Source organism: Dipodomys ordii, unplaced genomic scaffold (assembly GCF_000151885.1).
Source record: "Dipodomys ordii isolate 6190 unplaced genomic scaffold, Dord_2.0 Scaffold40, whole genome shotgun sequence".
In the NCBI taxonomy this organism is placed as follows: Eukaryota; Metazoa; Chordata; class Mammalia; order Rodentia; family Heteromyidae; genus Dipodomys; species Dipodomys ordii.
In genome coordinates this window covers 14,369,434-14,384,313 of record NW_012267256.1, presented here as the reverse complement: position 1 = coordinate 14,384,313, position 14,880 = coordinate 14,369,434, and the positions used below count along the sequence as shown (strand labels likewise).

The 14,880-nt window shown below is 36.8% G+C and overlaps 1 protein-coding gene across 1 annotated transcript in view; it reads right to left on the bottom strand.

Annotated features, from left to right (window-relative positions):
* Nucleotides 1-408: 408 nt before the first annotated feature.
* Cdc37l1 (cell division cycle 37-like 1) overlaps nt 409-14,880 on the bottom strand; it is a 23,992-nt gene continuing 9,520 nt past the window's right edge. Inside the window, exons 3-7 of the mRNA XM_013018475.1 lie at nt 14,469-14,562; nt 7,451-7,566; nt 6,330-6,452; nt 3,593-3,745; nt 409-2,047 (exon numbers count right to left, since the gene is read on the bottom strand). Of these exons, the coding sequence (XP_012873929.1) occupies nt 1,946-2,047; nt 3,593-3,745; nt 6,330-6,452; nt 7,451-7,566; nt 14,469-14,562 (588 nt within the window). The 3' untranslated portion in view covers nt 409-1,945. The remainder of the gene's footprint in view (nt 2,048-3,592; nt 3,746-6,329; nt 6,453-7,450; nt 7,567-14,468; nt 14,563-14,880) is intronic.

Sequence of the window (14,880 nt, the reverse complement as noted above, 5' to 3'; positions counted from 1 at the left end):
AGTGAAAATAAGTTATCTTAAATTCTGAAGAGCAGTTTTTGTATCTTAAAAAACAAAAACCTTAATTTAGGAACTGTGTATCATTGTTTGCCAGAACTTTTTCTCATGCTGGTCTTCAGCCAGTACTAACTCAAAAACAAAATGAGTATCAAGAAAGCAATGTAGATGATCACAGGTAAGACCTATGAAAAAATAAAGTTAAAGGCATAGAAAGCAAAGGTTCAAGTCACATTTCTGTGAAACCAGGGATTTTGTTCTTTTGCTCATTCTCACCATGTAGTTCACAGGGTAAAAGGAGAGTGGTCCAGAATGAAGGGGTGGGGGGGCGCAGGATGGGGAGGGAAGGAGGGTAAAGAAAAAACAATGACTAGGTCACTGGTTAAAAACAAATTGCAGGCTGATGAATACTATGATATAAATTAGTCAAACATTTTATTATAGAGTATATATATTTATATCAAAAGCACAACAAAGACTTTTATTCTGAAAACCAAGAAGATTGCAACATTACAGAAGCATGATTCCATAATTCCAGTCCATTTCTACAGATAGCTATTAAGTGCCTAATCACCTCCGTGAAAACAAGGATGAGGCCAAGGTCACAGGTGTGAGCCCCCTGTGGGTTGCTCAGCTTTACCTGGGTTCTCAAATTGGGCATGTATTCCCAGTTACAGTAAGCCATCTTCCAAATGTTTGCTACTATTCTCAATGGGTACTGAGGCAAAGACTACACCCCAAAACAATCAAAGCTCATATTCTTGTGAATCAGATTAATCCTCAAATAATAAGGATTGCATAATTAGCACTGTCATCTAATTCTAAGTAAGATGAATCATCAAAGATCTGGGTATGTCTGTAGTAAATTATACAGGAAGCAATAAAGCTCAGGGACATTCTATGGTAACTGAGCTAAGGAAAAAATAACAGATAGTAAAAACCATCAACCGTCATTACTAGGAAGGGTCACCATCCAATTCTTAGAAATGAGTCGTTGCTCATGGCAGTTGGTTCTACCAGACATCTCAAGGCTATAGTAGAGTGAAACGTACAATAACCATAATTTTAAAAATCACATTATTTTTCCTGTTTGTTCTTACAGGCCATTAGGACTCTTTTCAAACTTACTCCCTGAGAGATCCCAGACTATGTCAAGTAATTAAAAATGAGCTTGAAGTTTATCTTGTTAAAAACAAACAAAAAAACCCAACAACAAAACTATGGGCTCATCAGTGTTTTTTTAATCACTAACTTTAAAAAGTCAACATGGAAAGATAAACTTCTAAAGAATAGTTTTAAGAATATTTGGGGGAGGGGGTTAAATGTATTTTTTTAAATCAAATTGTTGTATTCTCCAAGTTTCTTTAAAAGTCAAGGATTTAACTGATGGTGCCGAAAATATAAATGCAATTTAAGAAGAAAGACTTAAAGTTTATGCTACCCAGATTATTGAGTAAAGTAGATTACCAACTACTGATTTATTGCTTTTAATATGCTGAAACACCAGATTTGACAGCTAAACTTAGCAGTGGGATACAAATGTGTTTTTTCTGTTTTTGTAGAGCAGGGCATATGCATATCCATATAAAAAGGACTATGAAGCAGATGCCTCCTCAAATCAACCAGTTCTTGTAAACATTGCGCTTGTGCAGATTTTTCATACTTTGATTCCAAAATTGCTAATAATTAAAGGCAACTTAGTAGCGGGGGAGAACAGTCCAGTTTGACTTCCTGCAACATATAGTACCACTCCTCCCTTCAGAAACAAAACAAAACAAAAAACCTAGCAGCACATAAAAAAAAGTTACAAAACATTTCAGTACTTTTTTCCCTCGCATCAAAAACCGAACAAAAATAAAGTGCAGCACCCATAAAAGTGTCAAGAAAATAGCCAAGTTCTTCCTTTCTTGTAACAAAATAGCACTTGGCCTCAGCAGTCTTAAGGAAATTATACAGTGTCCATCATTTTAGGTTCCTCATCTTCTTTATGTACCACTGAGTTTAAACTGCAAAGAGCTGTATTGATAGAATACTGAAGAGAATCTGGATTCTGGGGAGAAAGGAAAAGGTAGTAGATAAAGAACACGTGATAACCAGTTTTATGCCAGCACATGTAAGACGCACTTGGCTCCATTCTCTGTTTCTCTATGGCACAGCAGATTAGAAAAGAAGATGAACTTTGAAGTAAGACTTTGGTTGAAACCCAAAATACTGAAATGAATATTTAGCAAAAAACCCTAAATATTCTGTTACATTATCCTGCTCCAAAAAGCAGTATTAAGAACTTTTCTGACACTTCAGGCCAAATTCAGAACAGAACTCACAATTATTCTGTTATGACTGGGCTCCATTTTTCTGTGGCAAACTTACAAGTTCTAAGAGCTGGTTGAGACGATTCTCTACAACTCACTCACCCACCAGTGTCATGGACACATTTGAATAGCAAAAGGCAATCAATATCCCTAAGTGATTAAATTATTGACTGTTCCATATTCATCCAGTCCATTCCTTTACCCTCTTCCCATTTTCCCTCCTTCCCTCTCCCTCTCAGCTTTTTTTTTTTTTTCCCAAGTAAAGTCTCATAATTTACACAGAGCTGGCCTTAGACTTTGATCCTCCTACCTAAGCCTAAGGTGTCCCACAGGATGACATAGAACTAAAGGCTCTATTTTTGTTGTTGTTGGTCCTGGTGCTTGAACTAAAGAGCCAGGGGCCCTGTCCTGAACCATTTGGCTCAAGGCTAGTGCTCTACCACCTTCAGCTACAGCACCACTTCCAGTTCTGGTACTTAACTAGAGATAATAGTCTCAGGCATGGTCCTCCCCAGCTGTCTTCAAACCACGACCTTCAGATCTCAGCTTGAGTAGCTAGGATTATACAAATGAGCCCCCAGCCTCTGGCTCTGGGCTCTAAATGCTTTATTTTTTTATGTAAGAATATTGAAGATGATGACATGTTTTACATTTAAGAAGAATAGTCCAAACTGGGCACTGGTGGCTCACACCTATAATCCTATCTACTCAGGAGGCTGAGATCTGAGTTGTGGTTTGAAGCCAGCCCAGGCAGAGAAGTCCCCAGGAAAACTCTTAACTTCAATTAAGCACTCAAACACCAAAAGTGGAACTGTGGTTCGAGTGGTAGAGTGCTAGCCTTGAGCACAAAGAGGTTCAGGGACAGGGCCCAGGTAGTTCAAGTCCCACAACTGACACAGAGAGAGAGAGAGAGAGAGAGAGAGAGGGAGGGAGAGGGAGAGGGAGAGAGAGAAAGGGAGAGAGGGAAAGAAGGGGAAAGGAGAGGGAGGGAGGGGGGAGAGGGGAGGAGGAGGGAGGGGGGAGGATGGGGGAAGAGAGAGAGAGAGATCCAAAAGAACAAAAACATGGGCTGAGAAGGTAGCTCAGTGGTAGAGTGCTTGCCTTGCATGCATGAAGCCCTGGGTTCAATTCCTCAGCAACACAAACAGAAAAAGCCGGAAGCAGCACTGTGGCTCAAGCGCTAGAACGCTAGCCTTGAAGTTCAGGCCCCACAATCGACAAAAAAAAAGAAAAAGAACAAAATGTGAACTATTATTTATAAAATATTTATTTTTCCAACTTACCTGTGGTAAGGATTCTATAGATCCAACACAAGACTGGAGAACATGATTCTGAACTGTCATAGGTTGAAAACTTTCTGATTGAGGATGTCTTACTCTTGACTTGAAAGCTTCAAGCTCATTTTTGAATGCTTCAAAGTATCCTTCTTCCTCTGCCTACAATATACAGAACAACAACTGTCACAACTTTCAGACTACACAGTTAATTCTAAAGAACACACACTGGAACTGGACAAAGACAAGGTAAACAGTTAAGAGAGACATGATATAGACACTGCCATGATTTCTATCAGATGTGTATCACTTGGCTTTTGTTGCTGTGGTTTTACTCTACTACTGAGCTACACACTTGATTCTGAAAACAACTTGTTCTATGTATCAATATTAATGACTGGTTTGTTCCATTTTTTTCTGCTTCAGTGAAACAAACAACGCTTCCCTATGCATGCACACAAGTATGACAAAACAAATATAGGTTTTATCAGTGTGTCCTTGTTTTATCTGGATCCTTCATGGAATTAAAAAAAAAAAAAAGCCTTTCACCTCTCCACTGCTAAACAAGGGATATTCTTATAATAGCTCTTTCAATTAATGAGACAATATTACCTAATAGTTTCTACTAGTTTGAAAATCAAAGAAAATTAACATTCAGCTTCACTCTAGGAACATCTTAATATTTCACTTAAGCAAGTATCTACTTTTCAACATGATGGAAAGAAAAAAGTATGATTTAGATTTGGTGGAAGGGAATTTGTAGGCATCCAATGATTTATAAGTAGAACTCTTAATAAACAGGACACCCTATTGGCAATAGCCTCCATTTATATTTCCTTTGCAAATAAAGAAATGCCAATGTTTTAAATTCAAGTGGTAGACAGTCATATGGGAGTTTAGAACGTGGTTAAACCCATTGATTAGCCTCAAAATCTATATGTATCATTGCCTATTACGTAACCTAAGCAGTAGTCTGTGTTGCCGCCCTACGGTTAGGAATTTAGGAAGCATTTCCTTGATTATATTTTAGCATCTTTATTAATTGATAGTACGAGTCTGAACACAAGAGAAGCTGGCCCTCACATCTAAACATAAACTTTCTGAAAATCAAGCAACACAACTGTGACTTAACTGCAAACTTAGGCCAAGAGGTTTAAATAACTGGATTTTATTAGTAATGTAGTGCTACTTGCTTAATTTCTGTAAGCCAATTTCCTCACCTACAAAATAACTGACGCAAATCCTCATGAAACATCAAAAGGACTCAATAAGTTAATCTATATAATGTGCTGACACAAACAATGCCTAACACAGAGCACCTTGTGAATAGTATTGCTTAGCTTTTTTTAGTTATTAAGAACACTGTTGACTAAAGGGTTTTGTGCCTCTTAGTTCTATTTTGTCAAAGTAAATCTGAAAGTATAGGTTAGCCATGGTCCATCATCTTATGAAATAACAGTCTAAACACAACCATTAATATACGATGAAAAAGAAAGTATAGTTTACTGTTTCTCTGTGTCAAGTAAAACTTTAGACCAGTTAATATACTCTTAGTTAGGATGCCAGCTTAATTATTTCCTCATTTAAACTACTATGTGAAAAAAGAAAAAAACCTCCATTATTTTAGGAAATTTTCCTATTTCCTACTTCAGAAGAGTTCAGGACTATGTGGTAATATTGCTACCACCTTGATCATTTTTTTACATTTAAAAACAGAATTATGATGCTAGGCACTGGTGGCTCACCAAAAAAAATCCTCAAATCTAAGATTATAGGCATAAGCCATAGGCATGCAGCTATAAATTATATACGTACACACATATATATGCATACACATATATATACATGTATATGTATGAATATGTGTATATATAGCCCTAACCTCCAAAAATGTACTGAGTTTGCCCTCAGGGTAAACTTTCTCCCTCATTTCTCCTCTCTTGCTCTCCCCTCCCACCTCACCCTCTAGTCTCTCTTTTTCTTCTTTGTTTGTGTGTGTAGGTACTGGGGCTTGAGCTCAGGGCCTGGACTCTGTCCCTGGACACTCTATCACCTAAGCTATACCTCTACTTCTGCCTTTCTTCTGGTTGAAGCGTTTCATGGACTTTACTGCCTAGGCTGGCTTCAAACTGTATCATCTGTCTGTCTCTGCCTCTCTCCTTTCCTTTCCTCCCCTTCTTCTTTCTCTCTCATTTCTTTCTTCCTTCTTTTATATTCTTTTTTGTGCCAGTCAGTCCTGGAGCTTGAGTTCAGGGCCTGAGGCTAGAGCTCTACCACTTGAGCCACAGCCCTACTTTCAACTTTTTGATGGTTCAATGGAAATTTGGTAGTTAAACAGAAGACTCTCATGGACTTTGCTGCCTAGGCTTGCTTCAAACCACAGTTCTCAGATCTCAGCCTCCTGAGTAACTAAGATTACAGGCGTGACCTATAGGGTCTCAGCTTTTTATCTGCTGGTACCAAAGTTTAAATTCAGGGCCTTATGTTTGATCAGCTTGTAAACCAATTCTTGCTCAGTTGGCACTCTCCCACTTGAGCCATGCCTCTAGTTTGCTTTCTGTTGGTTATCTTTTAGATACAGTCTCTTGAACTTTTTGGCTCAAGCTGGCTTCTAACCAAGATTCTCTGATCTCAGTCTTCTAAATAGCAAAGTTATAGAAATCAGCCTTTTAGCTTCCTTGTACAGAATATCAAAGCTGAGCTATGGCCTAACCTTCCCGTGTAATAGTATCAAGTGACTACTTACTTTGGCTTTCTGGAAAAACAAACGAAAACACCCTCTTGGATCCACATTACAGTTTTTGGCCATTTCCATAATAAACTGCATTACAACAGCTTGATGGGCTATTTGTTCCATTAGAGCCCCTTTCTGAAAGTAAATACATTAAAGTTACAAGAAATAGATATATGTAAATTTTGATTTTACCCTCTTTACTTATTAAGTCAACTATATGGACTCATAAAAAAATTTTGTTTCTAAAAAAAAAATTTTGTTTCTATTTTTATGTGAATCAGAAAAGGTAATGGGGAAATCATGCTATTAGAGTGATTTAATACTGTGATTGTTACTACTTGGGATTTTATTAATTATGGTTCTGGTGTTTGAACTCGGGGCCATGCGCTTGCTAGGCAAGTGCTCTACCACTTGAGCCACACCTGCAGCCCACATTTTGAGGACATATGTGTGTTTGTGTTTGTGTGTGTGTGTGAGAGAGAGAGAGAGAGGGAGAGGGGGAGAGAGGGAGAGAGGGAGAGAGGGAGAGAGAGAGAGAGAGAGAGAGAGAGAGAGAGAGAGAGAGAGAGAGAGAGAGAGAGAGAGAATATACTTTGGGGCTTGAATTCAGGATCTGGGAGCTATCCCTGAACTTTTTTACTCATGGCTAGCACTCTACCACTTGAGCTATAGCTCTATTTCAACATTTTTGGTGATTAATCAGAGATAAGGGTTTCACAGACTTTGCAGCCTGGGCTGACTTTGAACCACAATCTTCGGATCTCAGCCTCCTGAGTAGTTAGGATTACAGGAGTGAGCCACTGGGGCCCAGCTCATTTTTTGTATTTTTAAAACATGACTGTCTAGTATAAAAAAGAAAAAAGGATTATAGTATATGAGAATTCATGAAATAGAAAAAAAGTACATTAGAAAATTCTCAATATGCTACCTGAAAAACTAAAAATGTCACCACCTTAAACAAGTGTGAAAACTACACATAAATACATACATATATATCTATATCTACATATATATCTATATCTACATATACATATATAGACATATATCTTCTTGCTTTCAAAGTAAATAATGCAAAACAAAAACAATATGCAAAATGCTAAGTTTTCCCAGAAACTTAAAAGTTTATACAATACCTGCTCAGCTTCTAGATGAAAACACCATAAAATAAGATATTTAGCAGTTTCTTCACATACAAGGTATGGATTATCAGACAAAAATCTCTGACTATCATCCCATCGACTCAACATACCTATAAAATAATGAGTTACATCATGAATGTCAAATGCTTTCCGCCTTCCTATAAGGGAGGAAAATGGTATTTTTAAATGATTCTCTTTAAAGTCAATTCATAGTACTAGAATGGAAATAACTTCTAAAGTTTACAGAAACTTCCATTTCATTTCATTTCAGATAATTAGGCTAAAATTGAATGGCCAGTTTAAGCCAAAAAAAGTCTTACACCAGGGAATGCCTAGAGACTTGTCCTTAGGCTACAAGTGAGTATAGATGATTTCAAAAGACTATAAATACTATTTACTCAGAGAACAAAAGTTTTTCCTTTAGAAAGGTAGAAAAAAAAGCAAAACTCAATAAATTGCACTTGGCAAACAAGACAAACTACAATACCCAGGAAATTCAGTTATATCTAAGTTATTAAAGGTGTCTAAGATACAGTAAATGTTAACATTTACCAATTCAGGTAAATTAATATTTGGGAAACAAATTAAGACAGGATTAACATAGTAAATGTACTTTAACCATTTCAATCATGTTGTATATTACTTTAAAAATTAGTTTAACATACTTGAATTGCTACCATTATGTCTCAAGATGTTAAATACATATGAATAGTATGTTGATTATTAATATACTTGGTCAAAGTCAATATGATCAAATAATCATGGAACTTAAGTGTTGTACTTCTAAGTTTGTCTATTAAGTTTTATACTTAAATTCAATATAACAATGTTAACAGCTATAGATTTAGATTCACCATGGAAGTTGGGATGTTACTAAATCAACATGGAAAGTTCATAGAGCTATCTTGATAGTTTGACAGTAAACCTTTCCTACTGATACATAATAATTGTTTATATATTAAAATGTACTTGAGAACACAAGAACAAAACCAAAGATAAATATTTTACTGAAATATTGTTAGCAGTATATGGAAATTAGTACACAATACACTATTAACTTTTCCTTACTTAAAAAAAATCCCGGGGCTCAATATCTCAGACTTAAAAAAAAAAGATGGGTGGGTGGTGGGGTAGGAAAGGAGTAAAAAAGACTTCATCATTCTAAGAGTTTTTTCTTTTGTTGTTGCTTCTTTGGGGTGGGGAGAGGGGGTTGGGCTCACTATATAATCCAGCCTTGATCATCAAATCCTCCTGCCTCTGTCTCTTGGCTGGTCTAAATATTTTATAAATTTTATAATTATTTCTCCAACACCTTGGTGACAATGATTAGATCATTTCAGATACTGCTTATAGAAATGACTATAGAGGGGTTGGGAAGGTGGCTCAGTGGTAGAGCGCTTGCCCTGCATGCATGAGGCCCTGGGTTCGATTCCTCAGCACCACATAAGCAAAAAGAAAAAAAGCCAGAAGTGGTGCTGTGGCTCAAGTGGTAGAGCGCTAGCCTTGAGCTGAAGAGCTGAGAGACAGTGCCCAGGCCCCACGACCGGACCCCCCGCCCCCCCAAAAGAAATGACTATAGAAATTCTTATAAAAATGATTATAAAAGGTTACTTCAAACTACTTCTCAGAAAATAGTTAATAAATCCTGGAAATCACAGTGAATGAAAGCATATCTTTATTTCTTATACTCAAGCCATAAAATAAGTACTATGAAGCAGTTTTGCCTTAGCATTCTAACATTGCTGATGGGGTAATATTTTCATCTACCATCTACCACGAAGTAGCCACTTCAATATGGCAGCATCCTGACTTACTGAATTACCCAAATCATGTAGTATTTTGTTTTCTAAGTGAAGTGCCACTAGGGTGTTATTACATGTTCAAATTTCAACTATTTAAAACCTGAGATATAATTAGCACTTGAGATTGAATACAGATTTTCTGTAGCTTAATAATATTTGTCATCACTTGATTTAAAAAATAGATCTGATGTTATTTTGACGTTTGTAAACAGTTATACAATCTATCCTAATGGCTGGGAAAGCAGACTAAAGAGCTAAGCTGCCTAGGTTTGAACATTAGCTGTACCTGGGACAAAATCCCTTCTTAGGCCTCCCTTTCCTCAGGTATAGAATAAAGTTAAAAACAGTATCTAACTCACAGGAGTTTTGTGAGATTAAGTAATATCAATGCTTGTAAGAATTCACTGACAAAATATTCTGATTATATGTTTTAAATTATATATGTCTCTCCGTAGTGAACATCTAAATTTCAATCCATCCATCAACTATTCACATTCCATTTGATTCCTAAAAGTGCTCCCAAATACACATGATTACTGAGTCCCCTCCGTTTCTACATCACACTTACATAGAGTGATAGTTTAACACGTTGCAGTATTCCTATTCTGGCTCAATCTCCCTCCCTCCCGCTCCTCCCTTCTCTCCCCCAGCTCAATCAACCTCCATCCCCTTCCCTCTACCCCAGGCCCCCCTGTCTCCCGAGTCCTGGGGCTTAGGTGCTGTCCCTGAGATTGTTTTGCTAGTAGGCTAGTTCTCTACTACTTGAGCCACAGTTCTACTTCTGGCTTTTTAGTGGCTAACTAGAGTTAAAGAGCCTCACAGATTTTCCTGAGCTGGCTTTGAACCACAATCCTCAGATCTCAGTCTCTTGAATAACTAGGATTATAGGCATGAGCTATCAGAATCTGGCAATAATAAATATTCAATGTTAAGTCATCCTATAATTTGTAAGATAAATCCATAAAAAATTTAGATTATTAAAAAGCAAGTATATTTACTGTGAAGAATTGAAAAGTTCAAAAATAAACAAAATTGCCTATAATTTATTACAAAAAATTACTGTTAACATTAGATATATTTCCTCCCAAGCTTATTTTTAAATAACTTTATAAATAAAGTTTAGTATACACTGATTGTACAAGATGGCTTTTACTGTGATATTTCCACACATGCATACAATTATCTCTAAGTTACTTTGAAAGAAATGAAACTGGGGGGGGGGTGCGGGGGCGGGGGGAGATGGGAGGGCAGGGATGGTAAGGGGAAACAGAGGAGGAGGCAACAATGCTTGATAAGAAATGTACTCATTACCTTGCTCATGTAATTGTAACCCCTCTGTACAGTATTTTCACAATAAAAAAACTTATTAATAATAGAAAATAAAGAAATGAAACTAAAATCATATTACGTAATTTTCTGTTCATTTCACTTCATACTGTACATTATATAGTAAATATTTTTCAAAAATACATGTTTTTAGAAGCAAAACTAAGTGATTACAATAAAAGAGGTTGTAAATATTCACCTTCAGCACCAACAGGGAAAAAAATCCTATTACATTTTTGTGCACATATATATAGCCTTGATGACATTTCCAGTGACATCATTCTACAGATTCCAAAACTGCTGAATCACATCTAACTCTAGCTAGAAGGGCAAAATAACATGCTCTGAAAAACTGCTTAGGATGATTCAAAAAGCAGCTCTGGCAATCACAAAGCCAGTGATGGTATAAACATAATTTTGAATTAAACTGTTTTGTAAATTTTAAAAGTAAATAGGATTTATGTCTAAAGTAGCATTTTATACTTATGAAGTGTGAGTCAACTAAATTAACAAATTAAATGCAAATGTAGGAAATACAGTCAGATTTCAATACTTCATAATACTCCACAGTACAAATTGGACCATCTTAGAATGTACTTTTTTATAATTATAAGAGTAAAAGCAACATAAGGAAAACAATCCACAAAGAGCATAAGGGAAAGCTAGGAAGCACTAAGAATGTAACTACATGTACGAACACAGAGAAGTACTGGTATGAAGTTCCTACAGCCCTACTCATACTACCCTCACCCCCAAACCCATGTACCAGGCCTATCTGAAAGCTTTAATTACAGCTCCTCCTATCAAGATGTGTTTAAAGAAATACATAAATATAGTCGTCATTCTGACAAATGCTTTTTTCCTCACTACAATAAGTATACAGCACCAGAAGCATTTGCTCTCTCCCAACAGAGATAGTATAAACTTTCACTGTCTTGATTCAAGCATCTATCTACTTACTTTGTGCCATAGTTTAGTCAAAGCAAAGTTTTGGCAGAACTGGAGTGTGAACTTGGGGTCTGGGGCTCGCTAGTCAAACAGTTTACCATTGTGCCATGCCTCCAGCCCATCAAAGGGGATTCTGATTATCTCATTTCCCACATGTCTACAACAAGGTGTTTACTCTATGGTGATGGAACCTGGTGAGCAGGAAGTAGCAGGTGCCCCAGATGCCTTGGTAAGATACATGCATGCCAGAAAGTGGAAAATAAAACATACGAAAATTTTGGTAGCCTACTACCTTAGTAACATTTCTGTGGATCCAATGTGCTGCAGCAAGTAGGGTATCTCCTCCAAAGTGAAAAGTCAATGTGCATTTCCACTAAGAAACAGGCACAATGTGAATCTGGGAGTGGCTATCAAGTCTGGTTGGGTTTGAAGACAGCAAGGCTCTGGTTAGTAATACAGATGAGATACTGGAAGCTCACAACATCCAATGGCAAATAACTGCTTATTAACCACCTTTGGGTGCCAAGTCAGCCTTTTCTCTCAGCCATCTTATTACACGCACAATAGTTTCAAAAACTAAAGGATCACAGTGGTTCAGGCTTGAGATTATACAGATTCCACAGCATGGACTCTCCTCATCAAGGATGTTCCAGCATCCCAATCCAGCAAAATCAATAAATACCTAATCTGCCAGTAGCAGAAACGAATGCCGAAACCTCAATATGGTACCATATACTTATGGAATTATCAAGCCATTAGGTACCAAAGTATGTTGGTCCATTTCATCTTGAAAAGATGAGTAATTCCTCATTCCTCACTTGAACAAGCCTTTTCTTCTTACCATGCTTCTACAGGGAACAATCTTTGTCTTACTAGCCCTATCAGGTGTGTCGTGTCCACATCCCACCTCCCATCCCCCAGTCCTAGGGCATGAACTCTGGGCCTGGGCACTGTCCCTGAGCCTCTTTGTGCTCTACCACTTGAGCAACAGCACCACTCCCCACTTTTTCTGAGTAGTTTATTAGAGATAAGAGTCTCACGGACTTTCCTGCCTGAGCCAGCTTTAAATCAAAATCCTCAGATCTCAGCCTCCTGAGTAGCTAGAATTACAGGTGTAAGCCACCTGTGCTGGGCTCCACATTACTTTTTGACTTATTTTATAACAAAAGAAATTATGAAGATGAGCTCATGAAATTCACTGGCGTTATTGCAAACATGATCAGAAGCAACAGGTTTCATACAATGGGGAAATGGTCTATCAAATTCCCAGTCATTAGTGTAAGATGGTATGTCACTTTGTGAAGTTGGGAGATTTTCCCACACAAAATGCTTTTAATTGAAGTACTCAGTTTACAGAAAAGTAGAGAAACATTCTCACCATGTGTGGAAAATAACTAGCCTATTGAATCCCAGTTAGATAAAGACATTTTGAGGGATTCTGTTTTATATAAGGGGAGTGTATGCTCGGACAGTACCTATTTTTTCCTATAGCAGAACACATGGGCCTAAGAAGCAAGAACTATAGGCTGGAGTGGCAACTCACATCACACAGCTAAGACTCATTTGCAAATTACCAAATTTTATTCTTAAACTAAAGAAAGGCTATGTGTAAGACATTTTAGTACGTGCCTATGAAAAAAACTATTCATTTTTTCCTACTATACAGTATGTCCAATGACACTATCTGGAAGTGTAAATTTCCTTCCTTCAGATACTATTCTTAAACTATAGCTTATTATTTTAGAAAGTATAAAAATTATTTTTTACAGGGAAAAAACTTGTCTTAACTGGATGCTGGTGGCACACACCTATAATCCTAGCTAATCAGGAGGATGAGATCTGAGGATCATGGTTCAAAGCCAACTTGGGGAAAGTGTGTGACACCCTTATCTCCAATTAACTAGCAAAAAGCTGGAAGCTGAGTTCTGGTTGGTAGAGCACCAGCCTTGAGCAAAAAAGCTAAGGACAGCCAAGGCTGGCATCAAAAAACAAACAGACAAAAAGTAACTAAAAGTATCAAAAAGCCTAAGAAGAAGGGGGAAAAATGGAAACAAACGACACATTGTCTTGACATAACTGAAACATAAATAAAATTCTAAGTACTTTGGGGAAGGAAGCAATACCACTAGGAAAAAATTTCAATATGCCATTTAAAACATTCATGAACAAAGTACAGATAAGGTCATGTTTATTAAATTATTACCTAGGATAAAAATAAAAACATGGTTTGAGCCTAAACCCATAATGCTTCCCAGTAAGCATTTCTACTATAGCAATAGCTTATGGCTCATAGGTCTCAGAACACATCATAGTATTTTCTGACTGCATTTCTATCTGCTTCTGCTGCTGCTGCTGCTGCTGCTTCATTTCTTTGGAAAAGCTGTCTATTCCTCATAAGCAAATTACAATGTTACTTACCTCTTCTAGGAACCCTTTACTTATTTCTATCTCATACAACTCTTATTTTCCCAAGAGAAAAAACCATTTCTTAGTTCTTTATAAACACTTGTCTATTACTATATTCATCTGAGTAATATTTTAGGACATGTATGAATTACACAGCAACATGCAAAATTTTCTGGAAAAAACAAATGAGAATCTTTTAACCATACAATAAAAAGGTATCAAGGAGGAAAAAGAAAAAAAGCAGTATACTTGTAAGTGGAAAAAAGTTATGGACTAAACAAGATTGTCTTTAAAGTATTAACAGACTGAATTTTGCTTCTCTTCATAATTTAGCTTGCTCTATCAACCCATTTTATTTATGAATACAAGAAAAGGTCTCAAACAAGATCTGTACAACTCTGCCAGAAGTAACTACAAACTGAAGTTTCTCCCCTATCTTATCTGGCTCCCATTTTATAAATCCAGTATTTACACAAATGCATTTTAATACCAAATATTACAAAGAAGGAAATTCAAATCAGCAGACTTACCAAAATGTCTGATTTTTTGCTCATGTTTCTGCATAAATGATTTTGATTTATCTTCATCTTCTGTTTCTTTTCTTTTATCTTGATTAATAAAACTCTGAAAAAAATTGAGACATTTAAAACCAGACTTTCAAATATTCTAATTGAATCTTCTTTCTCAGATACTGGATGACTAGCAGTCCTATTTTATAGACAATAAAAAATGTGATGTATTATTATTCTATCATTTAACTTGTTTAACTCTTCATTAAAAAAAGATTTATGGGGCTGGGAAGTTGGCTCAGTGGTAGAGTGCTTGCCTTGCATGCCTGAGGCCCTGGGTTTGATTCCTTAGCACCACATAAGCAAAAAGAAAAAAGCCGGAAGTGGCGCTGTGGCTCAAGTGGTAGAGCACTAGCCTTGAGCTGAAGAGCTG